The 25,876-nt window shown below is 43.0% G+C and overlaps 1 protein-coding gene across 1 annotated transcript in view; it reads left to right on the forward strand.

The window, feature by feature from the left end:
* Positions 1-25,876, forward strand: part of LOC141052185 (uncharacterized) — a 110,212-nt gene that overhangs the window by 48,276 nt on the left and 36,060 nt on the right. The window contains exons 4-6 of the mRNA XM_073549408.1: positions 13,499-15,451; positions 15,604-15,630; positions 17,313-17,549. Of these exons, the coding sequence (XP_073405509.1) occupies positions 13,499-15,451; positions 15,604-15,630; positions 17,313-17,549 (2,217 nt within the window). The remainder of the gene's footprint in view (positions 1-13,498; positions 15,452-15,603; positions 15,631-17,312; positions 17,550-25,876) is intronic.

Here is a 25,876-nt window from a genome sequence, read left to right on the forward strand (position 1 = left end):
GTGAGCCAAATTTTAACCCCGCGCGTTCCAATTCACCAAACAATTTTTGCCCCTATCTACATAATGGGGGAAAAAGTGTGTGCGTATCATAATGGTTGCCATGGAGACGGTGATGTCATCATAGGTTGCAAGCCCCGCCGCTCATTATGATGTCATAATGGTTGATTATGGGATGGAGGATGTGTGATGGGTATATGGGCACTGGACTATGGGATGGAGGATGTGTGATGGGTATATGGGCACTGGACTATGGGATGGAGGATATGTATGACGGGTATATGGGCACGGGACTATGGGATGGCGGATATGTATGATGGGTATATGGGTACGGGACTATGGGATGGAGGATGTGTGATGGGTATATGGGCACTGGACTATGGGATGGCGGATATGTATGACGGGTATATGGGCATGGGACTATGGGATTGCGGATATGTATGATGGGTATATGGGCACTGGACTATGGGATGGAGGATATGTATTATGGGTATATGGGCACGGGACTATGGGATGGCGGATATGTATGATGGGTATATGGGCACGGGACTATGGGATGGAGGATGTGTGATGGGTATATGGGCACTGGACTATGGGATGGCGGATATGTATGATGGGTATATGGGCATGGGACTATGGGATGGAGGATGTGTGATGGGTATATGGGCACTGGACTATGGGATGGCGGATATGTATGACGGGTATATGGGCATGGGACTATGGGATTGCGGATATGTATGATGGGTATATGGGCACTGGACTATGGGATGGAGGATATGTATTATGGGTATATGGGCACGGGACTATGGGATGGAGGATATGTATTATGGGTATATGGGCATGGGACTATGGGATGGAGGATATGTATGATGGTATATGGGCACGGGACTATGGGATGGAGGATGTGTGATGGGTATATGGGCACTGGACTATGGGATGGCGGATATGTATGACGGGTATATGGGCATGGGACTATGGGATTGCGGATATGTATGATGTGTATATGGGCACTGGACTATGGGATGGAGGATATGTATTATGGGTATATGGGCACGGGACTATGGGATGGAGGATATGTATTATGGGTATATGGGCCCGGGACTATGGGATGGAGGATATGTATGATGGGTATATGGGCACGGGGCTATGGGATGGAGGATATGTATGATGGGTATATGGGCATGGGACTATGGCATGAAGGATATGTATGATGGGTATATGGGCATGGGACTATGGGATTGCGGATATGTATGATGGGTATATGGGCACTGGACTATGGGATGGAGGATATGTATTATGGGTATATGGGCACGGGACTATGGGATGGAGGATATGTATTATGGGTATATGGGCACGGGACTATGGGATGGAGGATATGTATGATGGGTATATGGGCACGGGGCTATGGGATGGAGGATATGTATGATGGGTATATGGGCATGGGACTATGGCATGAAGGATATGTATGATGGGTATATGGGCATGGGACTATGGGATTGCGGATATGTATGATGGGTATATGGGCACTGGACTATGGGATGGAGGATATGTATTATGGGTATATGGGCACGGGACTATGGGATGGAGGATATGTATGATGGGTATATGGGCACGGGACTATGGGATGGCGAATATATATGATGGGTATATGGGCACTGGACTATGGGATGGAGGATATATATGATGGGTATATGGGCACTGGACTATGGGATGGAGGATATATATGATGGGTATATGGGCACGGGCCTATGGGATCGTGGATATGTATGATGGGTATTTGGGCACGGGACTATGGGATGGAGGATAATTATAATTTGTTATAACTAACCACAGTTAGTTACTATGCCCGGGCAGCGCCGAGCTCTTCAGCTAGTATATATATATATTTTACCGTGTATATATACAGTATGTATATATATGTTTACGTTACATTGATTTCAAACTCTAACATTTATATTTAAAGGGGTTGTCCGATCCAAATCGATAATTTTGCAGTCACACTCTGTGTGACTGCAGACTTATGAATCCACCCAGAACACGCACTGTGCGCTGCGAGGATTCGACGGTTTTCTGTCTCAAGTCTGCAGGGTATGCATGTGTTATATATACCTCCGGCCAGTGGGCGCAGCGTCACTTTCCATACACTTATGTGGAGTGAGGTCATGCCCTCTAGTCCTCCACACCCACAGGACTGCTGCAGTACTAGACAAGGGGCGTCCTATATCCTGTACATATGTAAAATGTGTGAGCCATCGCCTATACTTTAAAAACTAAAAACTTTAAAAACTAATTTTCCTCATTATGGATATACCAAATTTATACCCACCTACAATCTCTACATTACACTCCTCCATCACTTACAGACCTATATGTAGACAATTCTAGGTATGGACAACCCATTCAGTTTTCCTATCCGCTTCAAGATAGGAAAGGTGAGGGGAGAGCATATCACCCACAGAAAGTCTCCACACATTTCAACACCTACTAGATGCAAAAGGTCACCTAAAAACATAGGTACACTTTAGTCTACATACTGCAAAGAGTATCCAAGCTTATACAGTGGCATGTAAAAGTTCAGGCACCCCTGATCAAAATTACTGTTAGGGTAAGTTCACACAGGGTGTTTTTGCTGTTTTTTTTCTGAAGCAAAACCTGATCTTCTTGGCAGGAAAGAAGCTGCAGCAAAAACCAGGTTTAGGTACATTTTTGGTGAATTTTTCTTTCCTCTTTGTCCATGCTAATGTCCTTGACTTTTCAGCAGCAAAAACGCTGCAAATAATGATACCTGTGTTTTTCCTGCATTTTTGCATCGCTTTTTCAACACCCATTCAAGCCAATGGGTGAAAAACGCTGCAAAAACGCTAAAAGAAGTGACATGCCCTATGTCCACAAAGCGCAGCAAAGCACAAAATCCTGATCACACAAAAATCCAAAGTGTGTGCATGAGATTTCTGAAATCTCATAGGCTCTGCTGGTACTGTAAAAAGCAGCTGAAAACTATCATAAAAACGCAGCAAAAACACAGCGTGTGAACATGCCCTTAGGCTGGAGTCACACTAAACGATAAAAAAATCGGTCCAATTTTGATAGACCGAAATCGCACAAAGGTTTCTTCACCAGGGATCCGTCTCTCAGCCGAATTTCGTGTGATGATGCGATTTTAATCGCATGTAAGCATCCGTTTGACATCTGTCTGCCGAGATTTTCTTGCAGGTTAGCAAAATGGACATATAATGGAGCCCAATGACAGGTTTTCAAACACAAACGAAAGAATAGATCTAGACACATAGAATACATATATATATATATATATATATATATATATATATACACTCACTGGCCACTTTATTAGGTACACCTGTCCAACTGTGTGTTAAGACTTAATTTCTAATCAGCCAATCACATGGCGGCAACTCAGTGCATTTAGGCATGTAGACATGGTCAAGACAATCTCCTGCAGTTCAAACCGAGCATCAGTATGGGGAAGAAAGGTGATTTGAGTGCCTTTGAACGTGGCATGATTGTTGGTGCCAGAAGGGCTGGTCTGAGAATTTCAGAAACTGCTGATCTACTGGGATTTTCACGCACAACCATCTCTAGGGTTTACAGAGAATGGTCCGAAAAAGAAAAAAAATCCAGTGAGCGGCAGTTCTGTGGCCGGAAATGCCATGTTGATGCCAGAGGTCAGAGGAGAATGGGCAGACTGGTTCGAGCTGATAGAAAGGCAACAGTGACTCAAATTGCCACCCGTTACAACCAAGGTAGGCAGAAGAGCATCTCTGAACGCACAGTGCGTCGAACTTTGAGGCAGATGGGCTACAGCAGCAGAAGACCACACTGGGTACCACTCCTCTCAGCTAAGAACAGGAAACTGAGGCTACAATTTGCACAAGCTCATCGAAATTGGACAGTAGAAGATTGGAAAAACGTTGCCTGGTCTGATGAGTCTCGATTTCTGCTGCGACATTCGGATGGTAGGGTCAGAATTTGGCGTAAACAACATGAAAGCATGGATCCATCCTGCCTTGTATCAACGGTTCAGGCTGGTGGTGGTGGTGTCATGGTGTGGGGAATTTTTTCTGGGCACTCTTTGGGCCCCTTGGTACCAATTGAGCATCGTTGCAACGCCACAGCCTACCTGAGTATTGTTGCTGACCATGTCCATCCCTTTATGACCACAATGTACCCAACATCTGATGGCTACTTTCAGCAGGATAATGCGCCATGTCATAAAGCTCGAATCATCTCAGATTGGTTTCTTGAACATGACAATGAGTTTACTGTACTCAAATGGCCTCCTCAGTCACCAGATCTCAATCCAATAGAGCATCTTTGGGATGTGGTGGAACGGGAGATTCGCATCAGGGATGTGCAGCCGACAAATCTGCGCCAACTGTGTGATGCCATCATGTCAATATGGTCCAAAATCTCTGAGGAATGCTTCCAGCACCTTGTTGAATCTCTGCCACGAAGAATTGAGGCAGTTCTGAAGGCAAAAGGGGGTCCAACCCCTTACTAGCATGGTGTACCTAATAAAGTGGCCAGTGAGTGTATATACACATGTCATATAGACACATTTATATATATATTTCTAATTCATACAGTTCTTCATAGCAGTATAGCTGCTGAAACATTTGCCGGCTTTTGTAAAATCATTCTCCTACCCGACATGAAATGACACATGGTTTACATACAGTTAACCATTTCATTCCATGTTTTTTTTAGATGTCTATCACTAGTAATTCGATGAGGGTTTGTGGGTTAAATTTTGGAGTTGTAGGGGTTAATTTAAGGGGTTAATTTGTTATATAAAATTGCGTGGACTCCCGCTGACGTCGCTGAGGCTGCAGGGAGTCCCCGTAAATTTAACAACGAATTAAACCCTTAAATTAACCCCTACAACTCCAAAATTTAACCCACAAACCCTCATCTAAATACTAGTGATAGACATCTAAAAAAAAACATGAAATGAAATGGATAACTGTATGTAAACCATGTGTTATTTCATGTCGGGTAGGGGAATGATTTCACAAAAGCCGGCAAATGTTTCAGCGGCTATTCTGCTATGAAGAACTGTATGAATTATAAATATATACATAAATGTGTATCTATGACATGTATAAAACATATATATGTATTCTCTGTGTCTATATCTATTCTTTTGTTTCTTTATTTAACCGGTCAGTGTGATTTTACTATATTGTAAAATGAATTGCCGGCTTTTTGTAAAGGACACCGAGTGCGATTTTATCGCAAGTCACACATCTGGTCCGTTTGTAATCCAATTTTTTCTCGCCCCCATAGACTTGCATTGGCGAGTCCGATCCGAAAATTGGTGACAATCGCAGCATGCTGCGATTGTCTCGGTCCGAGGAAAAGATCCGACAAAAAATCGGATGATGGGAGCTGCCCCATAGAATAACATTGGGACGAATGCAATGCGATTTTTTATCGCATTGCATTCGTCCGATTTAATCGCTAGTGTGACTCCGGCCTTATTGTGAACAGTTAAGCAAGTTGAAGATGAAATGATTTTTAAAAGGTCTAAAGGTAAAGATAAAGACACATTTTCTTTGTACTTCATTCAAAAAATATACAGGTGCATCTCACAAAATTAGAATATCATCAGAAAGTTAATTTATTTCAGTTTTTCAATACAAAAAGTGAAACTCATATATAGAGTCATTACAAACAGAATGATCTATTCCAAGTGTTTATTTCTGTTAGTGTTGATGATTATGGCTTACAGCCAATGAAAACCCAAAAGTCATTATCTCAGTAAATTAGAATACTTTATACCAGCTTGAAAAATGATTTTAAAATCCAAAATGTTGGCCTACTGAAACGTATATTCAGTAAATGCACTCAATACTTGGGGCTCCTTTTGCATCAATTACTGCATCAAGGTGGCGTGGCATGGAGGTGATCAGCCTGTGGCAGTGCTGAGGGGTTATGGAAGCTCAGGTTGCTTTGATAGCAGCCTTCAGCTGGTCTGCATTGTTGGGTCTGGTGTCTCTCATCTTCCTCTTGACAATACCCACAGATTCTGTATGGGGTTATGGGGTTAAGGTCAGATGTGTTTGCTGGCCAATCAAGCACAGTGATACTGTTGTTTATAAACCAGGTATTGGTACGTTTGGCAGTGTGGACAGGTGACAAGTCCTGCTGGAGAATGAAATTTCTATCTCCAAAAAGCTTGTCGGCAGAGGGAAGCATGAAGTGCTCTAAAAAGCTGGCGCCTTTTCAGGTTTTCTGTTGTGGATTTTGTTGTGTGATTAGGATTATTATCCATTTGCAGAAGCCAGCCTCTTTTCAACTTAATTTTTTTTTACAGATAGTGTTATGTTTGCATCAAGAATTTGCTGAAGTTTCCCTGAATCAGATTATCCCTCTACCTGTGAAATGCTCCCAGTGCCATTGGCTGCAACACAACACACCAAAATGCAGGCAAAGATGCTTACCTCCCAAGGCCACAGAACAAATGCACTAAACAAGGCGCAGCGGACCCATTAAGATGGCACAGGTGCAAAAATACCTGAAGAGGCAGCCAGCCTCCAATCAGGACATGGTCGCTTGGTATGATAATGCACAAAAAATAGAAGCATAGCATCCGGCTGAACCTATTAGTAACGCCCTTACTCAGCGTCGCACTGGAACACCTTGGGCCCACCAGAGAAAGTCATTCTTGGGGCCCACTATGTAGCTGCATAGAGTTAAATACCAGACCACCAATTATGCGGTAAAACACGCTAATATCCGGGTATAATATAAGGTTGTACATGTCTTAATTATGTAGCAGGAGTTGGGGTAGCCCCCTCATAGAATATAAAGCAGCCCCCTCACATAGTATAATGCAGCCATCTCATAGAATATAATACTGCCCCCCTCATAGGGTATAATACTGCCCCCCTCATAGGGAATAATGCACCCCCTCATAGGGTATAATGCACCCCCTCATAGGGTATAATGCACCCCCTCATAGGGTATAATACTGCCCCCCTCATAGGGTATAATACTGCCCCCCTCATAGGGTATAATACTGCCCCCCTCATAGGGAATAATGCTGCCTCCTCATAGGGAATAATGCACCCCCTCATAGGGTATAATGCTGCCCCCTCATAGGGTATAATACTGCCCCCCTCATAGGGTATAATACTGCCCCCCTCATAGGGTATAATGCTGCCTCCTCATAGGGTATAATACTGCCTCCTCATAGGGTATAATGCTGCCCCCCTCATAGGGAATAATACTGCCCTCATAGGGTATAATGCTGCCTCCTCATAGGGTATAATGCTGCCCCCTCATAGGGTATAATACTGCCCCCCTCATAGGGAATAATGCACCCCCTCATAGGGTAGAATGCTATATAGATATATAGATATAGAGTTAGATAGATATAGATAGAAAGATAGATGTAGAAATAGATAGATATAGAGATAGATAGTAGATAATGGATAGAAAGTAGATAATGGATAGATATAGATAGAAAGATTCATAGAGATAGATAGAAATAGATATAAAGATAGATATAGAAAGAAAGATAGATAGATAGATCGATAGGTAGATAGATATAGAGATAGATAGAAAATAGATAATGGATAGATATAGAGATAGATAGCTATAGATAGAAAGATATAGAGATAGAGATAGATAATAGATAGAGATAGATAATAGATAGAGATAGATAAGAGATATACAGATAATAATAATAATACTAATAATAATAATAATAATAATAATAATAATAATAATAATAAAGACATATATAGATATAGAGATAAATATATATAGATAGATGGCTATAAATAAAAATAGATATAGAGATAGATAGATAGATAGATAGATATAGAGATAGATATAGAGACAGATAGATATAGAAAGATAGATATAGAGATAGATATAGAGATAATAGCTAGATATAGAGATATGTATAGAGATAGATATAGAGTTAGAAAGATAGATAGATATAGAGAGAGATATAGAGATAGATATAGATAGATGGATAGATAGATATAGATAATAGAGATAATAGATAGATATAATAGATAGATATAGAGATAGATATAGAGATAGATGGATAGATCAATAGACAGATAGATAAAGAGAGAGATAGAGATAGATAATGAGATATAGAGATAGATATAGAGATATAGTGTTAGATAGAAAGATAGATATAGAGATAGATAGATATAGAGATATATATGGATATAGAGATAACAGATAGATATAGAGATAGATAGATAGCTATAGAGAGAGAGATATAGAGAGAGATATAGAGAGAAACAGATATAGAGATAGAGATAGATATAGAGGTAGATAGATATAGAGATAATAGATAGATATAGAGATAGAGAGAGCGGTAGATAGAGAGATAGATATAGAGAGATAGATACAGAGATCGATAAATAGATAGAGAGATAGATATAGATAATAGATAGAGATAAATAAATAAATATAGAGATAACAGATAGATATAGAGAGAGAGAAAGATAGAAAGATATAGAGATAGCTAGATAGATAGACATAATAGATAGATATAGATAGATATAGATGTAGAGATAGAAAGATAGATATAGATAATAGATAGAGATAAATAGATAGATAGATAGATAGATAGATAGAGAAAGATAGATAGATATAGAGATAGATAGATAGATATACAGAGAGATTAGAGATAAATAGATAGATATAGAGAGAGATATAGAGATAATAGATATATATATAAGATAGATATAAAGATAGAGATAGATATAGAAATAGATAGATATAGATAATAGATAGAGATAGATATAGAGATAGATAGATATAGATAATAGATAGAGATAGAAAGATAGATAGATATAAGAGAGATAGAGAGAGAGATAGAGAGAGCGAGAGAGATATAAAAAAAAACAAACAAAACACAATACTCACCTCTCCTCCTCGCTCCCACCATGATCCCGGCTTCAGTGTCAGGAGCTGCCCCCTCTGCCAGACACACAGCGGGTGCGCGATGTAGTGACGTCATCGCGCACTGGCTGTGAGCCAGGAGCAGAGAGGACTGAGGGCGGCGCCGGCCCTGATGCAGAGCGGCTTACTGGGCTGGGGGCGGGGCCTCTGGTGGTGTGGAGACCTGAAATGATATTCATTTCTCTTTAGCAGCGGGGACAGGGGCTCCTGCCTCCTGACACCCGCTGCTGCTCCGCTGGCAGGGGCCCCCATAGCAGCTGCATGGTGTGCGACACACCAGTGGCTGGGGGCCCCTGGAGCAGCGGGGGCCCTAGGCAACTGCTGGCCCTGTATGCCTGCAGGTGCCAGGGCCCACCAGATGCCAGGGCCCACCGGAGAATCCACCGGTTCTCCGGTGGGCCAGTCCGACGCTGCCCTTACTATTAGATCAGGCGGGTCAGCCAGTGCTAAAAAATGCATACCGTGTGAACAGAGGCCTGTGCCATCTTAATGGGTCCGCTGCACCTTGTTTAGTGCATTTGTTCTGTGACCTTGGCAGGTAAGCATCTTTGCCTGCATTTTGGTGTTTTTATTTAACCTAGTCTTTTTTGGTGTTTTTCTTGTTAGAGTAGGGACTCGTAAAAGTGGGGACCTTTGACAGAGGTTGCAAACTTACGTATTGTGGCCATAATATAAACTAATACCTCACATATATCGCTATGTGTTTTTTGCACTGTATAATTTTTTCAGGGTGCAACTGGACCCAGATGGCTCTGTAAACTGTGGCCCCTGTTCATACAGTATGCATTGCCCTCATCAGGCTAAACTGAAACTGAAACTCCACCAACCCACTTCCTGTCTATAACCTTCCAGTCACAAGATTTCCTTTCTTAAAGAGACAAGTCAAATCATTATACATTACAATTCCCACTGTCATGCCTGTCATGCCGCATTGTCCCCAGTGCCGGGTCCCTGCAGGCTCCCCGGGGGTCCTTCTCGTGTGTGTACGCGCATCTCACAGTCATGCCTGTCGTGTCTGTTATGCTGCATGACTCCTGGAGCAGTGTGCACGCGCACCTCACAGTCATGCCTGTCGTGTCTGTTATGCTGCATGACTCCTGGAGCAGTGTGCACGCGCACCTCATCCCATGGTTGCCTGCCGTTGCTGGTGCACACTCGTGCTTTACCTCATGACTATACGCCATGGTTTGTGCGCACATGTGTTTCATCTCATGGCTGTGCGTCATCGCTAGTGTGCACGCGTACCTCACCTTGGCTGCTGCCGTTGCTGTGCGCATGTGTGCCTTACTTTGCAGTTGCTCGCCGTTGTTGGTGCGCAGGCGCATCTCCTGGGCCGGATCCTCCAGCTGGACCCCTGTGCTCGGCACCTGAGTGCGCGCTCAACTCCATGCTGCCTGCAACGATTCCTCTCTATGGTCCTGGAGGACCCAACAAAGTGATCCTCTCTATGGTCCTGGAGAACCTGACACAGTGATCCTCTCTGTGGTCCTGGAGGACCCGACTCAGTGATCCTCTCTATGGTCTTGGAGGACCCGAAACAGTGATCCTTTCTATGGTCCAGGAGGACCTGATCCAGCTATCCTCTCTATGGTCCAGGAGGACCTGATTCAGCTATCCTCTCTATGGTCCAGGAGGACCTGATCCAGCTATCCTCTTTATGGTCCAGCAGAACCTGATCCAGCAATCCTCTCTATGCTCCAAGGAGGACCTGACTCAGCGGTCCTCTCTATGATCCTGGAGGATCTGAACCAGAAGTCCTTCCCATAGTCCTGACCCGGAAGTCCAGGTGCTAATGCCCTATATTAGACCGCCCCTTCTGATGGTCGGGGCCTGATTATCATGTTTGCTTCCCTGCTAGGGCTGCATGGTCCCTGCTCGGTCGCTCCCTGTTTTCAGTGCCCCTGCATCCTGCCCTGTTGTGCTTCTCTGCACACGCTATGTGCTTGTACTCTGTCTATTGTCCTGTGTCTTGCTTTCTATGTGCCTTGTCTGAACCCGGCTCTGGGCTCTAGCATACGTTCCGCTTCTTTCTCTTGTACCCGGCTCTGTGCTTCAGCCTATGTTCCACTCTCTAGCTATCTCCGCTTTCTGGCCTTGTACCTTGTCTGTGCTCCTAGCTCGCTTCCTTCTTTTGTCGTGCGCACTTGCACACTCTCCTTTCATACCAGGCTTCGCCGTGCCGTCTTGCATGCGTCTTAGTTCTGTACCTTTGCCTAGCCCTGCCTTGTGGCTGTGTACACCTAGCACACGCTTGGTCGTACTGTGCCCACTTGTCTGTGCCTCAGCCGTGCCGCCTCAGTCATGCCCGCCTGTCTGTGCCTCAGCCGTGCTCGCTGGCCAGTGCCCTAGTGGTGTCCGCCTGTCTGTGCCTCAGCTGTGCCCGCCTCAGTCGTGCCTGCCTGCCAGTGCCTCAGCCAGTACCGCCTGCCGGTGCCCCAGTCGTGTTTTCCGTGCTCCCTTACCCACACGCTGTTTCTCGCACTGTGCGTTTTTGTGCTTCTTTAGCACAGGTCTTTTGCTATCTTTGCTCTGTTCTGAACCTTGTCTCTGTCTTTTCCTGAGTACTATGTCTTGTCTGTACCCGTCTCTGGGCTCTGTGCTACTGCCTACGTTCCGTTCTCTGTCTTGAACCCTGACCCTGGCGTTTCTGTCTGCACGCGCAGGACCATGCCTTGAACCCTGACCCTGGCGTGCCCCTTTGCATGCGCAGGACCATGCTTTGGACCTTGATCCTGGCGTGCCCTCTAGAACGCACAGGACCCTGATCCTCAAAGCCCGGCGTGTTCTCTAGCATGTGTGTGACCTGCCGTGAACCTAGTACCCTGGCGTGCCTCCTGGCACATCCAGTACCATTCTTTGTATTTGTGACCCTGGTGTGCAGGACCTTGAATCTTGAATCCTGGCGGCCCCTCTAGCGTGCGCAGGGCCTAGTACCTTGAACCCTGGCATGTTCCCTAAACACGTACCATGCCTAGTACTATGAACCTTGGTGTTTTCCCTGAACACGTACCATGCCTGGAACCTCGGACCTTAGCGTGCCCATTGGCACGTTATCACCTCTGTGTCTTCATGATTACGTCTTGCACCTGATGGAACCCTGTGACCATGCTTTGGACATCCTAGAACCCTGTCTTGTACCTGGCGTGCCCTGCACGCACCCTTGACATGTACCTGGCGTGCCCTCCGCACGCACCTGTCTCAGTCGTGTCTTTTGTGAGCCGGCCACCTGGTCTCAATAGTCGTGTTGGCTCACTCCCTTGGGCTTGCCCCTGACACTCCCTGTATAGGGGCTGGTCCTTACTAGGCCAGCTCGCCCTAGGTGGGTGGGTGCCACGACCCAGAGGGTCCACTCCAAGAGTTACGTCTCTTCTTGCCACGAGACGTCACAACCTCTAACACTAATCTAGTCATTTTTGGTGTTTTTCTGCAAAACAACACCAAAGCATGATTGGTCCATGAATTGCTTAATGATTGGTGAGATTGTTCTTTTCCTGAAATTCTGTGCACTTTTTTTCCACACATACCTCTGATCATTATGGCCAAAGAGTTCTATTTTAACTTCATCGGTCCACAGGACTTTGTTTCCAAAATACATCAGGCTTGTTTAGATGTTTTTTGCATACTTTTGGTGCAGAATTTCATGCTGGGGACACAGGAGAGGCTTTCTTCTGATGACTCGTCTATGAAGGCTATATTTGTGCAGGTGTCTCTGAACAGTAGAATAATATACCACAACTTCAGAGTCTGCTGAATCTTTCTGAAGGTCTTTTGCAGTCAAACAGGGGTTCTGATTTGCCTCTCAAGCAATCCTACAAGCAGCTCTCACTGAAATTTTGCCTGGTTCTCCAGACCATATCATGGCCTCCAAGGTTCACTGCCATTTCTTCATTACATTTCGAAATGAGGAAAGAGCAACTTGAAAACGTTTTGTCATTTTCTGATAGCCTTCTTCTGCTCTGTAGTCCTCCACCATTTTCATTTTCAGGGTTCTAGTCAGCTGCTTAGAAGAACCTATGGCTGCTGTTTTTTGTCACAAGGTTAGAGGAGGCTGGATTTTTGTAAAGCTGGGAAATTTGCATCGCCTGGGCCTTTCTAACGATGATAGTGAACAAGCCATAACCATAACAGACTAATTAAGGTCTGAAATCTTTGTCAAAGTTATCTGAGCACACAAATCTCCAAGGATGCTCAAACATTTGCATCAGCCCATTATCCTTTTTGTAATTTTTAAAATGTAAAACATGATATTTTTTTTTTCCTAAAAATTCAAAGGAAATGTTTCATCTTTAACTTTAGCCTGTATGTGTGACATTTTACACTCACACCTCCGAATAATTAAAGGGGTTCTCTAGTTTTAACAACTATTTGGTGAATTTGTGATGGCTCCTGAGCTGTATATGGACTGTCCTGTGGATGCTTCTAACTCAGTGTTTGATTTAATCTTCATGCATTAAAAAGTATGTTAATGGGAACTGTATATCTGGATTCAGCTCCCTCTTGTGGTCTAGTGGTTTTTCTATTATGCTGTAACACGGTTTTTTTCCCTCCGCAGTTTCTGTAATTGAGGCTCAGAATACCAGATCCACATCTGTAGCAGATTACATCAAGAAATTACTCAATGATTTAGCAACATTAATAAAGCAACTGATTATTCATGTGATACCAACTTCTGCCCCGCTAAGTACCATATCAACCACTGCCTCCACTTCTTCAACATCTACCACATCAAGTGCTTCTACTGCATCATTATCCACTTCTTTAACATCAAGAACTGCTTCTACCACATCATTGCCCTCTTCTCAGACATCAGCAACTCATTCTACTGTGTCATCCTCACCTTCTACAACATCAATAACTGCTTCTAATGCATCATCCTTCACAGTGCCATTATCAACAACTGCTTCTTCTGCACCCTTATCCACTTCTGTGACATCAACATTATCAATTATTGCTTCTACCACACCCGCCTCTGCTTCTACCACATCAACAAATGCTTCCAAAACATCCTCTTCTTCGACTACATCAATATCTGCTTCTTCCATATCAGCCTCCCTTTCTACATTAGCTGCTTCTACCACTTCATCTTCCACTTCTTTGACATCAGCAACAGCTTCTAATGCATCATTTTCTACTTATTTGACATCAACAACTTCTTCCAATACATCATCCTTCACATCTACACCAACAGTTCCTTCTAAAACATCACCCCCTGCTTCTTCAAGCTTAGATGCAACATCCTTAAACAACATTACAACTTTTATCAATACGAAACCAAATAACTCCTCAACATCCTCATCTCTTTTTTCTGTTGGGGTTTCCAGTTCATGGCCATCTACCTCTACATCATCTTTACTGATTACTCAACCAAGCAAACAATCAACATCTGGTAATGACAAGTCTTTACTTTCCCCTACTGGTATCAGCAGTCAGCAGCCATCTACCAACACATCAGCATCCAGTCCACCATTCACTTCCAGTGTTGGCAACAGCAGTCAAAATCCGAATTCTGGGCCAAACAACCAATCTACAACCAGCTTTACTGCCACAACAACCATCTCATCGACAACTCATAGTAACTTAACATCACGTGCTTCTATTGGTTTCACTAGTCAGCAACTAGTAGCCAATTCAGCACACTTTCAACGTACTGGAGCAACCACTCAGCCAACTACTATGTACAATGTAACCTCATCTTCTGCTATTGGTGGAACCAGTCGGCCATTATTCATCAGCATGTCAACAACTAAGAACACTACACAATCCACATCTACAATGGCACCTGCTTCCACAGTTGGTACAAGTAGTCAACAATCAGCGATCATAACAACTCTAAACCCAAATAATGGTCTAACAACCCTTAACATGACATCAGGTTTTACCAATACTACCAGTGGTCTACAGACTCTTACCAATGCGGATACTTCTACAAACACAAGGCCAATCAATGTATCAACATCTACCAGTTCCATAACAATGCCATCATCTAATACAAATATGAGTACAGAAATGAGGACCAACCAGGCACTATCCACAGTTTCAACACCTTCCACTGTTGACATTAGTAGTCAACAACCTCTGTCAACCACAGGAACTTCTGCCAGTGCTAGAACCAGCAGCCAATCATCATCTTCGCATACTTCAAAATTATCTTCTATTAATAGTATAAGCAGTAAAGAGCCAACACCCACCACCACCACATCATTTTCTAATGCTGGTATAGATAGTCAAACTACAAATACCAGTAGCCTGTCATCATCTTCAGCTACTATTCAGAAACAATCAAGCACTCCATCAGACTCTTCAAGCATGGTAACAAATGGTCAATTAACAACAAGTAGTAAAAGTACATACTCCACAAGTAATGTCATCGGTTCAGCAACATCAAGTACACAGACCAGTAAAGAGTCAACAGCCTCTACAAGTATATTATCCACAAGTAAGACATCTTCCAACAATGGTTCCAACTCTACCACATATTCGACTACAAAAGTAACAAAAAACACTTGTGAGTATACTGAATGTATAAGGGTTTGGGATAGATGGTCTGTACAATATTTAGATAGCTGATGAGTCACATCCTCATGATGCCAGAAACCATGGGTTCTCAGCAGAGCATTGCCCAATCACACTGTCTACACTGCTTGTCTTATTCCATAGCACATCCTGATGCCATCTCTTCACCAGGTAAGTGATGCACCCACTCATGGTGATGCACATGTTGATATAACACATGATTTATCACACTATACCACCTTCTTTCATTGCTCCACAATTCAGTCCTGATATTGGTGCACCAATTGGTGGTGATTTCATCAGCGGCTCATTATGGGTCCTCTGACAGGTAAATTCAGCAGTTTCATAGACCGCAACCTTTTCATCACAGTCACAAATAATGTTTTCAGCAGCTTTTGCTGGCCACGGCTAGTCCTAACTCCCCACAGATATCTGTGGGTATTTTTTTGCCCCAGTGTCTACATTTTTTTCTTCCTTTTACCGCTTTTGGCAAGGAACTCCTACCAACATACCTTGAACATCCCCAAGACCTACCATTTTGGACATGCTCTGACTCAGTAATCTAGCCATTACAATTTGGCACTTGTCAAAGTCATAACCTTATGCTTACCCTATTGTTCAGCTTCCCACACAAATATGGATGCGATTCAGAATTGCCGGTCTTGACGAGAGCGCGATTTGGAGCAAACGTTCCTGATTCGTTAAGAGGCTGATGAGTGGTGGTGTGCGCCATTCTCTGCACCTTGCCTTAAATCTTAGCCCAGTAATATTACTGAAGTAAAATTTGTGTTATAGCAAACCCTGATGCACATCATGAATTTGACAAAAGCGAGTCATCATGCCCCGTCCTGCTCCAGCTCTGCCCATTTTGTCAGAACTTGGACAAAAATGTTGTGAAAAAAGCCTGAAGTTACTTTTTCTGCGCATCCTGGCGTTGCACAAAAAAATGACTTTTAATGGCCTTATTCCAAAAATTTGGTAAAAAAGCTTTGATGATTCACCTTCAAAATATCCAGAGCCCAGACAGGTACGAAAGACCTGCTGTAATCAATATTATGCTTTTCAAACAGTGATTTTATTGCTATGGCAAATCTGTGTGTATAGACAAAATCAATCTACATAAATGTTCTGTATTCACAGTTCTTTTGGTTTTGAGCGATTGGCTGCAAACAACCCCCTAAATCACACCAGTGCAGTACAACGAACTCAATAGCCGAACATATGAGCTGAAAAGACAGTATACTGTATGTGGGGCACTAGGTGCGTTGTATGGCACTGGTGGGATTTAATGAGGGGAGCTCAAAAGTCCTTTGCTATAGCACATACCATCGCTTGCCAGCGGCAACAGTGGAGAATTTTCACTTATCATCCCTCCTTCCTTTTGTGGGTTCATTGCAAACAGCACCTGCCAACCAGCAGCTGCTCCTCTACATGGTCACACAAACCGCTGCACAGGATACATCATGGGCACCATTGTCAGTTTATTTCTGCACAGCAACATCATTTTTAAACACATCCAATTGAAAAAAAAATCTTAATTTTACATTATCTATTGAAAACCCTTTAAAAGAAGCCATAAACTGAAGCTCTCGGAGCAACATTGCATTTTTTTTAATACTTTTTAAGTTTGTGATATAGTTCGTGATATCATGATGACTATAACTCTTGTGATGGAAATATAACGAATCGTGTGACACTGATTCAGTAGGGAATGCTGGTAGAGGTGAACTCAGAATTGTGCAGCATTAGAAAATATATCTATTAGAGAACTAATAACTACAGTATATTTAAAATAAAAATAAACTAAAATATAGCAAATACATAAAATATTTATCAACCTCTCTGTTTTACAGCATCAACCACTACTGCCGTCCATCTAAGCTGGTTTATAATGATCCTGAGCTTGGTCTTCATGGTGAGTGCATTCCCAATTCTCATAGATGAAGTCGTAGTCTGTCACATCCCAAAAATGCAATGTCCACAACCCTTCACATTTCAAGAATTTGCCATATTTACAGGGTTGCACTATAAATCTCAGTCACCCAAAGTCATGTTCCCGAAACTTTACAAATACATTACTGCTAGTACAAGTACAGTCTGCAAAGATGTCTGATCCTTTCAGCTTCATTTACCTAAAGGTGCAGTTTACATATTTGAGATGACAGAAAGAGGATGTTGGTGACATAAACTAGGTTTCTGTTGTCACAAATATTGTAATGAGGAAATTTATAGGAGACAATGGCATCACTCAAACGAAAAGTTTCAATGACGTGCGCATGCCATCTTACAAAGTCAAAAATGCAAAACACGATGCAAAATGCTCCCACCAAAGCAATAAAAACAAATTTTACATCCATGAATTTGTAAGAAAAACTCTTGAAGAAAGGTTAAGGCGTCAAATGCAATAGGGTAAATCTCACCACCCCTTATTGATGTTACTCTGACAATGTTCATGCTTATTCCGGTATCTCTACATGATGGTGTGTATTTAAATTAATGTATACACGATATTGCCGTAACATCAGAGGGATTGTCCACTACTATGACAACCCATTCTCAGTTATAATAGTCCATCACGTAGAATAAAAATACATTATCCTCGTCATCTCCAGTGCTGACGCGGTGCCACTCCAGCTACATCGGCGTCGGGTCTCCTATGGTTCACGTAACGTTATGTCACTTGATCCCTGTAGCCAAGCAGAGACCTCTAATGGGCACTTCACTCTGAATTCCTTTGGATGAAATTGTGACATCCAGAAAAAGTGAGAGCTGCTTCTGCTCTCTGACTGCCTCTGGATGTCATTTACATCTGAAGGACGTGAGAGTGAAGCGGTCCATTAGTGGCCACCAGCACGCGAGACACAGGAGATCGTGCGCCCATGTTGCTGAAACAGCCCAGCATCGGTGTTGAGTAGAAGGTGTTATTATTCCACATAGGGGGATATTGAAAGTGAAAAGGGGTTGTCTAAGTGGATGTCAACCCCTTTAATTGCTATAGCTAGATGTTGCCGCTTTTATTACAGAAACTGGGGAGCCTATACAAGGAGTAATTTCCAGAAAGTGAGTCAGAGTGTAGCTGAAGCCATATAGCGTAGCAGAGAAAATAATTAGGGAGTAGGCCGCAAAATGAGGGCCCCATAGCACATGTAAAAAGACTTGTTGGTTGTGAAGTGGTTACAGCATGGTACTGAAAGATGATTGTGCAACATTCTGTGTGTAAGTTGTGTTGTACCCTGAGGTATTGTGACCTTTTTCGCCTGACCACCTTGTTTACTTTGTTACTTGTGGGCTGGTAGACCCCATGATACTAGTAAACATTGTAGTGAGAGGCAAAATTGAAGTGTAATCAAGAGAGTGTTTGTCATGACACAACTGTCGGGTGACCAGGGACCAGGGGCTTCTTCCCTGTCCCTAATACTAGGGGGCAACCTAGCTTGCCCTATTCCCCGGGATACTTCTGAAAGTGAAGATGCTGGAGCCTCCACCCTTGCCTTATCTCCTGAGTCAGCCCTCCCTCGTGTTCTCTTCCCCCAACCAGGGAAGAGGGGCGCTATTTTGCACCACAGTACACCAACCCGACAAACAAGGGTTAACAGAAAACTCCAGGCATACAAAATATTCACTCACATATAACAGAGGAATGCATCGGGGCGTGGAGGTAGGGGAATAAACCAAAATAGAGAAGGACAAGGAATTACCACACATACAAACCAAGCAACAGTCACAGAGAACTCCTCCAACTCTCTTTCTCATATGAACACCTCTCCTTCTGGAAGCCATGCAGCAAATGCTATTTCTGACAAATATTTGTATCAGAGCCCAGATTATAAAGGGGAAATGAGTAGCTACCTGAGCTCACCTAAGGGCTCAGAGATTGCCAACATGGCCGATTAACCCCTGTTCTACCAGAAGAAATAAACACCATTAACATGAAGAAGTGCTTCTTCTCAGCGTCGGAGTAGGAGCAATCAGACGATGCGGTCTTCTGGCTCCACACTGTCGTGGTAAGCCCGTGACAGTGGTTTCCTCACCAAGGAGATGAGGTGTGGTTGGACAATATGTAGTGCCTGGAGAACAGTGAGATCTGGCTTTGTCCATCAGTGGTTTGTGGGTTGGAGACCGAAGCCGCTTGTTCACTAAAGAGAAGTGATGGACAGGAGGTCAGAAGGGAACTATTGTTTATGAAAGTGTTTTAGCTTAACACAATCTAATTGGCTCCTCCAGTTTGGATGCAGTGAAGAAGTTGCACTCTTTGGAAAATCCTTTGTCGTTAGATAGGTCCATTGATCATGTATTGAACATGGTGTTGAGCCGTCGTGTATAGATGTGTAATAGGTGGCGGAACCCAGCAAAAAGAGTTCAACATCCCAACAGCGCCATCACAGGGAAAATTAAACATGTCAAAGCTAGTTGTAATCAAGAGTTCATCCATGCTGTATCCAACTCTGCGACCTTAACTCATTATCTCATCTACATCTAGAAACAATGGTGGTGCATGTGTGTGACCCTCCATATGGAAATCTTTGGGATTTAGGGAGACAGTAAATCATCTATACTTTTGTAGAGGGAGCCAAATTCACAAAGATTTAATTTGATAAGACTGCCAAATGGTCATCAGGGTATCACTGTTTTCATGAGAACTTAGGGGCCCAGAGATGAGTAGACTATTTGCTTCCTATTTGGAGCAGACATAGGCATCCGTTATCATACGCCCTCTCATGGAACTTTAACACTTTCACCCCCTTTTAATACTTTGCTATAGGCCTCAGTATATTAGATAAATATGTGAGATAGACCTACATCATGTGTCTCCATGGTAACAGACCCCAAAGAAACCAAGTGAAGTCTGATCCTGTAGTCCCGCTTCTTTCCATATGCCTCTTACTTCCTGCTAATATATATTCACTGTGAAATATTGGGAGAGTGTGCTTGGTTACAGTCAGTGATATCGCTGCTTCTTATTAAGTTATGCTATTTTCTTTTTGTTATCAGGGTTAGAGTGCCTGAAGAAGATATACACATCTTAAATGTAAGATCCCCCGACTATGACATCAACTGAAGGAGTTGGCTTTCTGAACCTGGGTTGCAAGACCAAACACAACACATGGTCAGGTGTGGCGCTGTTTCTGGAAAAAAAAGTTTAAAAAAAAAATAAAAAATCCTTTAAAAGATACAGCGTTGTCATAAATGCTGCTCTCAACTGGAGTCTGATAGTTCCTTTTATTTGATCATGAGTAGAACTCGCCCTCCAAAAATGCACCTGATACTATCAAACAAATTTAAATTGATTGTTCACATTAACATACGTTTGTTAAATCATTCTGTGAAGACTTTCAAATGGACTCTCTGCAAAGACTTGATTGCTGATAAGACATCACAGTAATGAAGTCTGCGTATATTTGGACGCAGTTCCCAAGATCTTCACTCAGAGGTTGAAGCACAGAAATCGGAACCAATAAGGGTTTAGCTTTCATATTTCACGTGCAGTTGAGGAAATGAAAGCTATGCTCTAATTGGTTGCTATGGGTAACAAAAGTAAATCCTTTGAAACACAAGGCCTATAGAAGTGTGCTTGTTTCAATAAACTTTATTTACAAGAAAAAAAAAGACAATCCATTAAAGAACATGGTTACAAAGAAAGAATAATTGTGTAACCATCATGGGGTCTTCAAGTTCCTATATTACGGACCATGGGTACTCCGATAATTTGGGTTTGAAACAGCTTTATTGACAGCTTCAGAATGGGGTAACTACTAACCAATGTCATCTGTGTGGGCAGAGTGGAGGCCTTTTTGTTGTCCAGCTATTCAGTCCACCATGAACCATCATGCAGATATCCACTGCCTGCCGTAGGCGGTAGCACTTCCCCGTTTGCACATAAGAGCGACTGCTTTTTAGTGTTTACATGACAAGAAATATTTTTGCTTCGTTTCATCTTTCATTATATCATTTGCTATAAATTCTCTATATCAAATAAATGACGTGCATTTTACAAACAGTATGAATTGTATATAGCTTTGAAATTCCATTTGTGTATTTATGACTACTTTAGCACTATAATATATATGTATATATATATATACACAGTGCATACATATATATATATATATATATATATACAGTATATATGTATGTATATATATAATATTTGTAAAATAACTATTGAATTTTCCATGTGTGTTCTCACCCTTTGCGGTCTATGTTTGTGCTGTCTGGGGAATGCATTCCTGTACATCTCCAATTTTCCACTGCTATGACTGTTACCGGCAACTTCAACTATATAGAACAATCTGGAAACAAAAGTATACGTCTCCCAGCATTGAGACAAACTCTGCCGAGATGAGTCTTGGTTGGGAGAAGTCTTCATAGCAGTCTGGGTTGAAGGAAAATAAAAAGCATTAAAGTGAACCAGTCAGCAGTTTAGGCCAATATAACATATGGCCACTGCCTTTCAGAGCTTAACTACAGCATGGGATGGATCGCAGGCCCTATCTATTTCTTATAACTAAGCAGACGATAAAAAAAGCACTAGACACCTTAGCTGGCATGAAATGGCCAAGAGGCTTTGTTCTGCCTTCTTCCACGTATGACACTGTGTGGATTCCAACATACGGCGTAACCTTTCATCCACTCCCAGAAACAAGACTGTATGAATTCTTAAGTCTATATTTATTGGGATGATATGGACAACAATGGGAGATGATAACAGATGGTATAGTAGAACACAGTAGTAGATGATATCAGAGGTTGTTGATCAAAGTTGTAGATGATATCAGAGATTGTTGAACACAGTGTGGATGATTCAGGTAAAAAGAGACAGATAATGCAGCATGCCAGTACTGGTAGATAATATACAATACACAAATACTGGCAGGTAATCACAGCAAATACAAGGTACTATCACAAGAGTAGCAATGATACAGGATGCTGTTATCTCGTAGCATGCATTATATAGAAGCTGAGCAATATAACATACACAGCAGTAAAAGAAAAAGAAATATCTAACAACTAATGGCTTCCAGTTTTACACACACTGAACGGAAGATGCAAAACTATCATGCAGTGTACTAGCATTACAGGAGCTGAACATGCATTGCAAACATCATGAGGAATGCATTATGGCCAACTAACAGAGATGCATAGCATATATTCATAAATGCATTAAACCTTACCGGAATCCGCTTGTTATAGCAATGGTTTTGTAGAGAGCTGAGCTGAGCAGGTGTGAGCTACTCAGAAGACAACTGGAAATGGTTACATGTTGTCGACCAGGGCAGGAAGAAGGGGCGGTTCTGAACAGTTAACCATTTGGGAGAACAGAAGATTCCAAAAGCATGAATAAAAAGAGAAGGGCAACTTATGACACCTACTGACAATAGCTGGAACAGCACTTAAAAATATCTTGCTGCACAGAATGTGCAGAACACTCCCCGCTTGGCATCAATGGATGCCACTATTTAGCTCTATTGAGGATAATAACAGTACAAGTTCAGTAACTGGCCTGAGGAACAGTTTGTTCTCCCCAAGTTTGCTCACTTTGACCTGTACCTTGCGCACTTTCCCATCCTTGCTGGGATGAGGCTTGGTGACTAGGCCGAGTGACCACTCATTGCGATGTGACTGAGAGTCTTTGACAAGTACCACATCGCCTGGTTGGATGTTTGGGTGGTCTTTTTGCCACTTTGTCCTGGTTTGTAGAGTGGAGAGATATTGCTTCTTCTATCTGTCCCAGAAGACATTGGACACGCTTTGCACTTGCCTCCATTGGCGTCTGAAGAGGTCCTTATCCCTGAATTCTCCAACACAGGTTTTCTGTGTGAGTAGCATTGCTGGAGTAAGGACTGTCGGGTCTCTGGAATCGCTGGAAAGTACTGAAAGTGGCCTGGCGTTCATGATAGCCGATACCTCAGCCAAGAATGTAGTTAAGCTCTCAAGTGTGAGCCTGGTGTTCGTTTGCAAGAAGATAGAGTCTAGTATCTTGTGTGCTATGCCTATCATTCTCTCCCAGGCACCTCCCATGTGCGAAGAGTGTGGCGGAAATTTTTTTCCCTCAGTGTGGTAAATACCTATTCTATTTTTACTAATTTTCTTTGTCTTCTCTATAATACTAGGACAATTTCCCAGACCATATAATCTGTGCTGTATATAAAATACAAGCTTGTATCTGGTAAACACTACTAAATACCTTTTTGTATCTTCCTGGCAGTACCTTACCCAATGTATGTTTTCACATATTTTACATATTCTCCTGTAGCGTAAGCTCTCTAACTCCATGTGCCAGATCTTTATACTTTCTCTTACTGTCCTCTATCATCCCCAACAGGATTTTATGTGCACACCCTCATATTTATCTACCGCAACGATACTACATGTTCAAATTCTAGAAAAGAACCTATGAAAGGGTATGTCCGTTTGATTTTTTGTTTCAATTTTGCCTCTACTACATCCCATCTTATGGAACTGCTTTGCCTTTCCTAGATAACCTTAGTCCGGCGTATTTTATGTTCCTTTATCATATGTCTCATACTGAAACCCATGTGTCTAGGTGCATTTCTTGGACCATCCTGACATGTGTTTGATACTGTATATATGTATATATGTTTATTTTGAAATATTTATTGTATTTTTTTTCATTTTTTTCAGCAACATTGTGACCAAGACCGTTGATTGGCCGAAACGTTATTTTTTCCCTGTCGCCTCACTTCTCACCAATAAATTATCCACATGAAGCAAATCTTCTCTTGTACGAGTGCAGTGATTATATATTTTACTATCGATGGGACCACTGGCTCCGTTCACTAGCACCGTCACCTCCATAGAATTCGAGTGCTAGCCTTCTGCTTCTTCTACGAATACCTTATCAGAGGACCACATAAGCCCCGCCCACAGGACGCCCCAGAGCACGAGAATTTCCTTAACTGAAAATAGCAACAGGGCTGGCGTTAGGGGAAGGCAGACCAGGCAGCTGCCTAGGGCCCCCGCTCCCCCAGGGGCCCCCAGCTAGTGGCACATCATGCAGCCGCTATGGGGCCCCTGTGAGGCAGGGGGACCCGCCTGCACCAGTGCCGACTGCCCCTGCCGCCGCATTGAACGGCAATGATGGAGGAGAGAGCATCAGCTGATGCTCCCTCTCCCATCATTCCCCACTTCGCCTCTGACACAGCAGGTGCGCGATGACGTCATCGTGCTCTCACTGTGTGTGCCAAGCAGTGCAGGAAACAGGAGCCTGGAGCAGCACGGGTAAGAGGAGAAGGTGAGGAGTGTGTTTTTTTTAACGTAACAGTGACTGTGGGGCCATTCTTGGGGGGGAGATGCGGGCAGTGCTGTATACCATGGGGCTGTGCTGTCTGTATACAATGGGGCAGTGCTGTATACAATGGGGCTGTGCTGTCTGTATACCATGGGGCTGTGCTGTCTGTATACAATGGGGCAGTGCTGTATACCATGGGGCTGTGCTGTCTGTATACATGGGGCTGTGCTGTCTGTATACAATGGGGCAGTGCTGTATACCATGGGGCTGTGCTGTCTGTATACCATGGGGCTGTGCTGTATACCTTGGGGCAGTGCTGTATACCATGGATATGTGCTGTCTGTATACAATGGGGCAGTGCTGTATACAATGGGGCTGTGCTGTCTGTATACAATGGGGCTGTGCTCTCTGTATACCATGGGGCTGTGCTGTCTGTATACCATGGGGCTGTGCTGTCTGTATACCATGGGGCAGTGCTCTCTGTAGACTATGGGGCAGTGCTGTACACCATGGGGCTATGCTGTCTGTATACCATGGGGCAGTGCTGTATACCATGGAGCTGTGCTGTCTGTATACCATGGTGCAATGCTGTATACCATGGGGCTGTGCTGTATATCATGGGGCTGTGCTGTATACCATGGGGCTGTGCTGTATACCATGGGGCTGTATATCAGGAGGCTGTGCTGTATATCATGGGGCTGTGCTGTATACCATGGGGCAGTGCTGTATACCATGTGGGGCAGTGTTATATACCATGTGGGACAGTGTTATATACCATGGGGGGTACATTATACATTGTATTCTATGAGGGAGGCTGTGTTATATAATATGGGGGGCTACATTATATTCTATGGGGAGGTGGGCTGTATTATATTCTATTTGGGGCTACATTATATTCTATGGGGGAGCTGTATTATATTTATTATATTCTATGGGGGTGACCGCATCATACTCTATGAGGGGGCTACATTTTACTATATGAGGAGGCTACATTGTATTCTATGGGGGCTGCATTATATTCTATGGGAGGCTAAATTATATTGTATGGGGGCTTCATTATACTTTTTGAGGGGGCTACATTATATTCTATTGGGGCTGCATTATACTATATGAGGAGGGCTGCATTATATTATATGGCGGGTTACATTATATTCTGTGGGGTAGCTG

This window comes from Dendrobates tinctorius, unplaced genomic scaffold (genome assembly GCF_039654945.1).
Source record: "Dendrobates tinctorius isolate UK_male_01 unplaced genomic scaffold, ASM3965494v1 ptg000158l, whole genome shotgun sequence".
Lineage (NCBI taxonomy): Eukaryota > Metazoa > Chordata > Amphibia > Anura > Dendrobatidae > Dendrobates > Dendrobates tinctorius.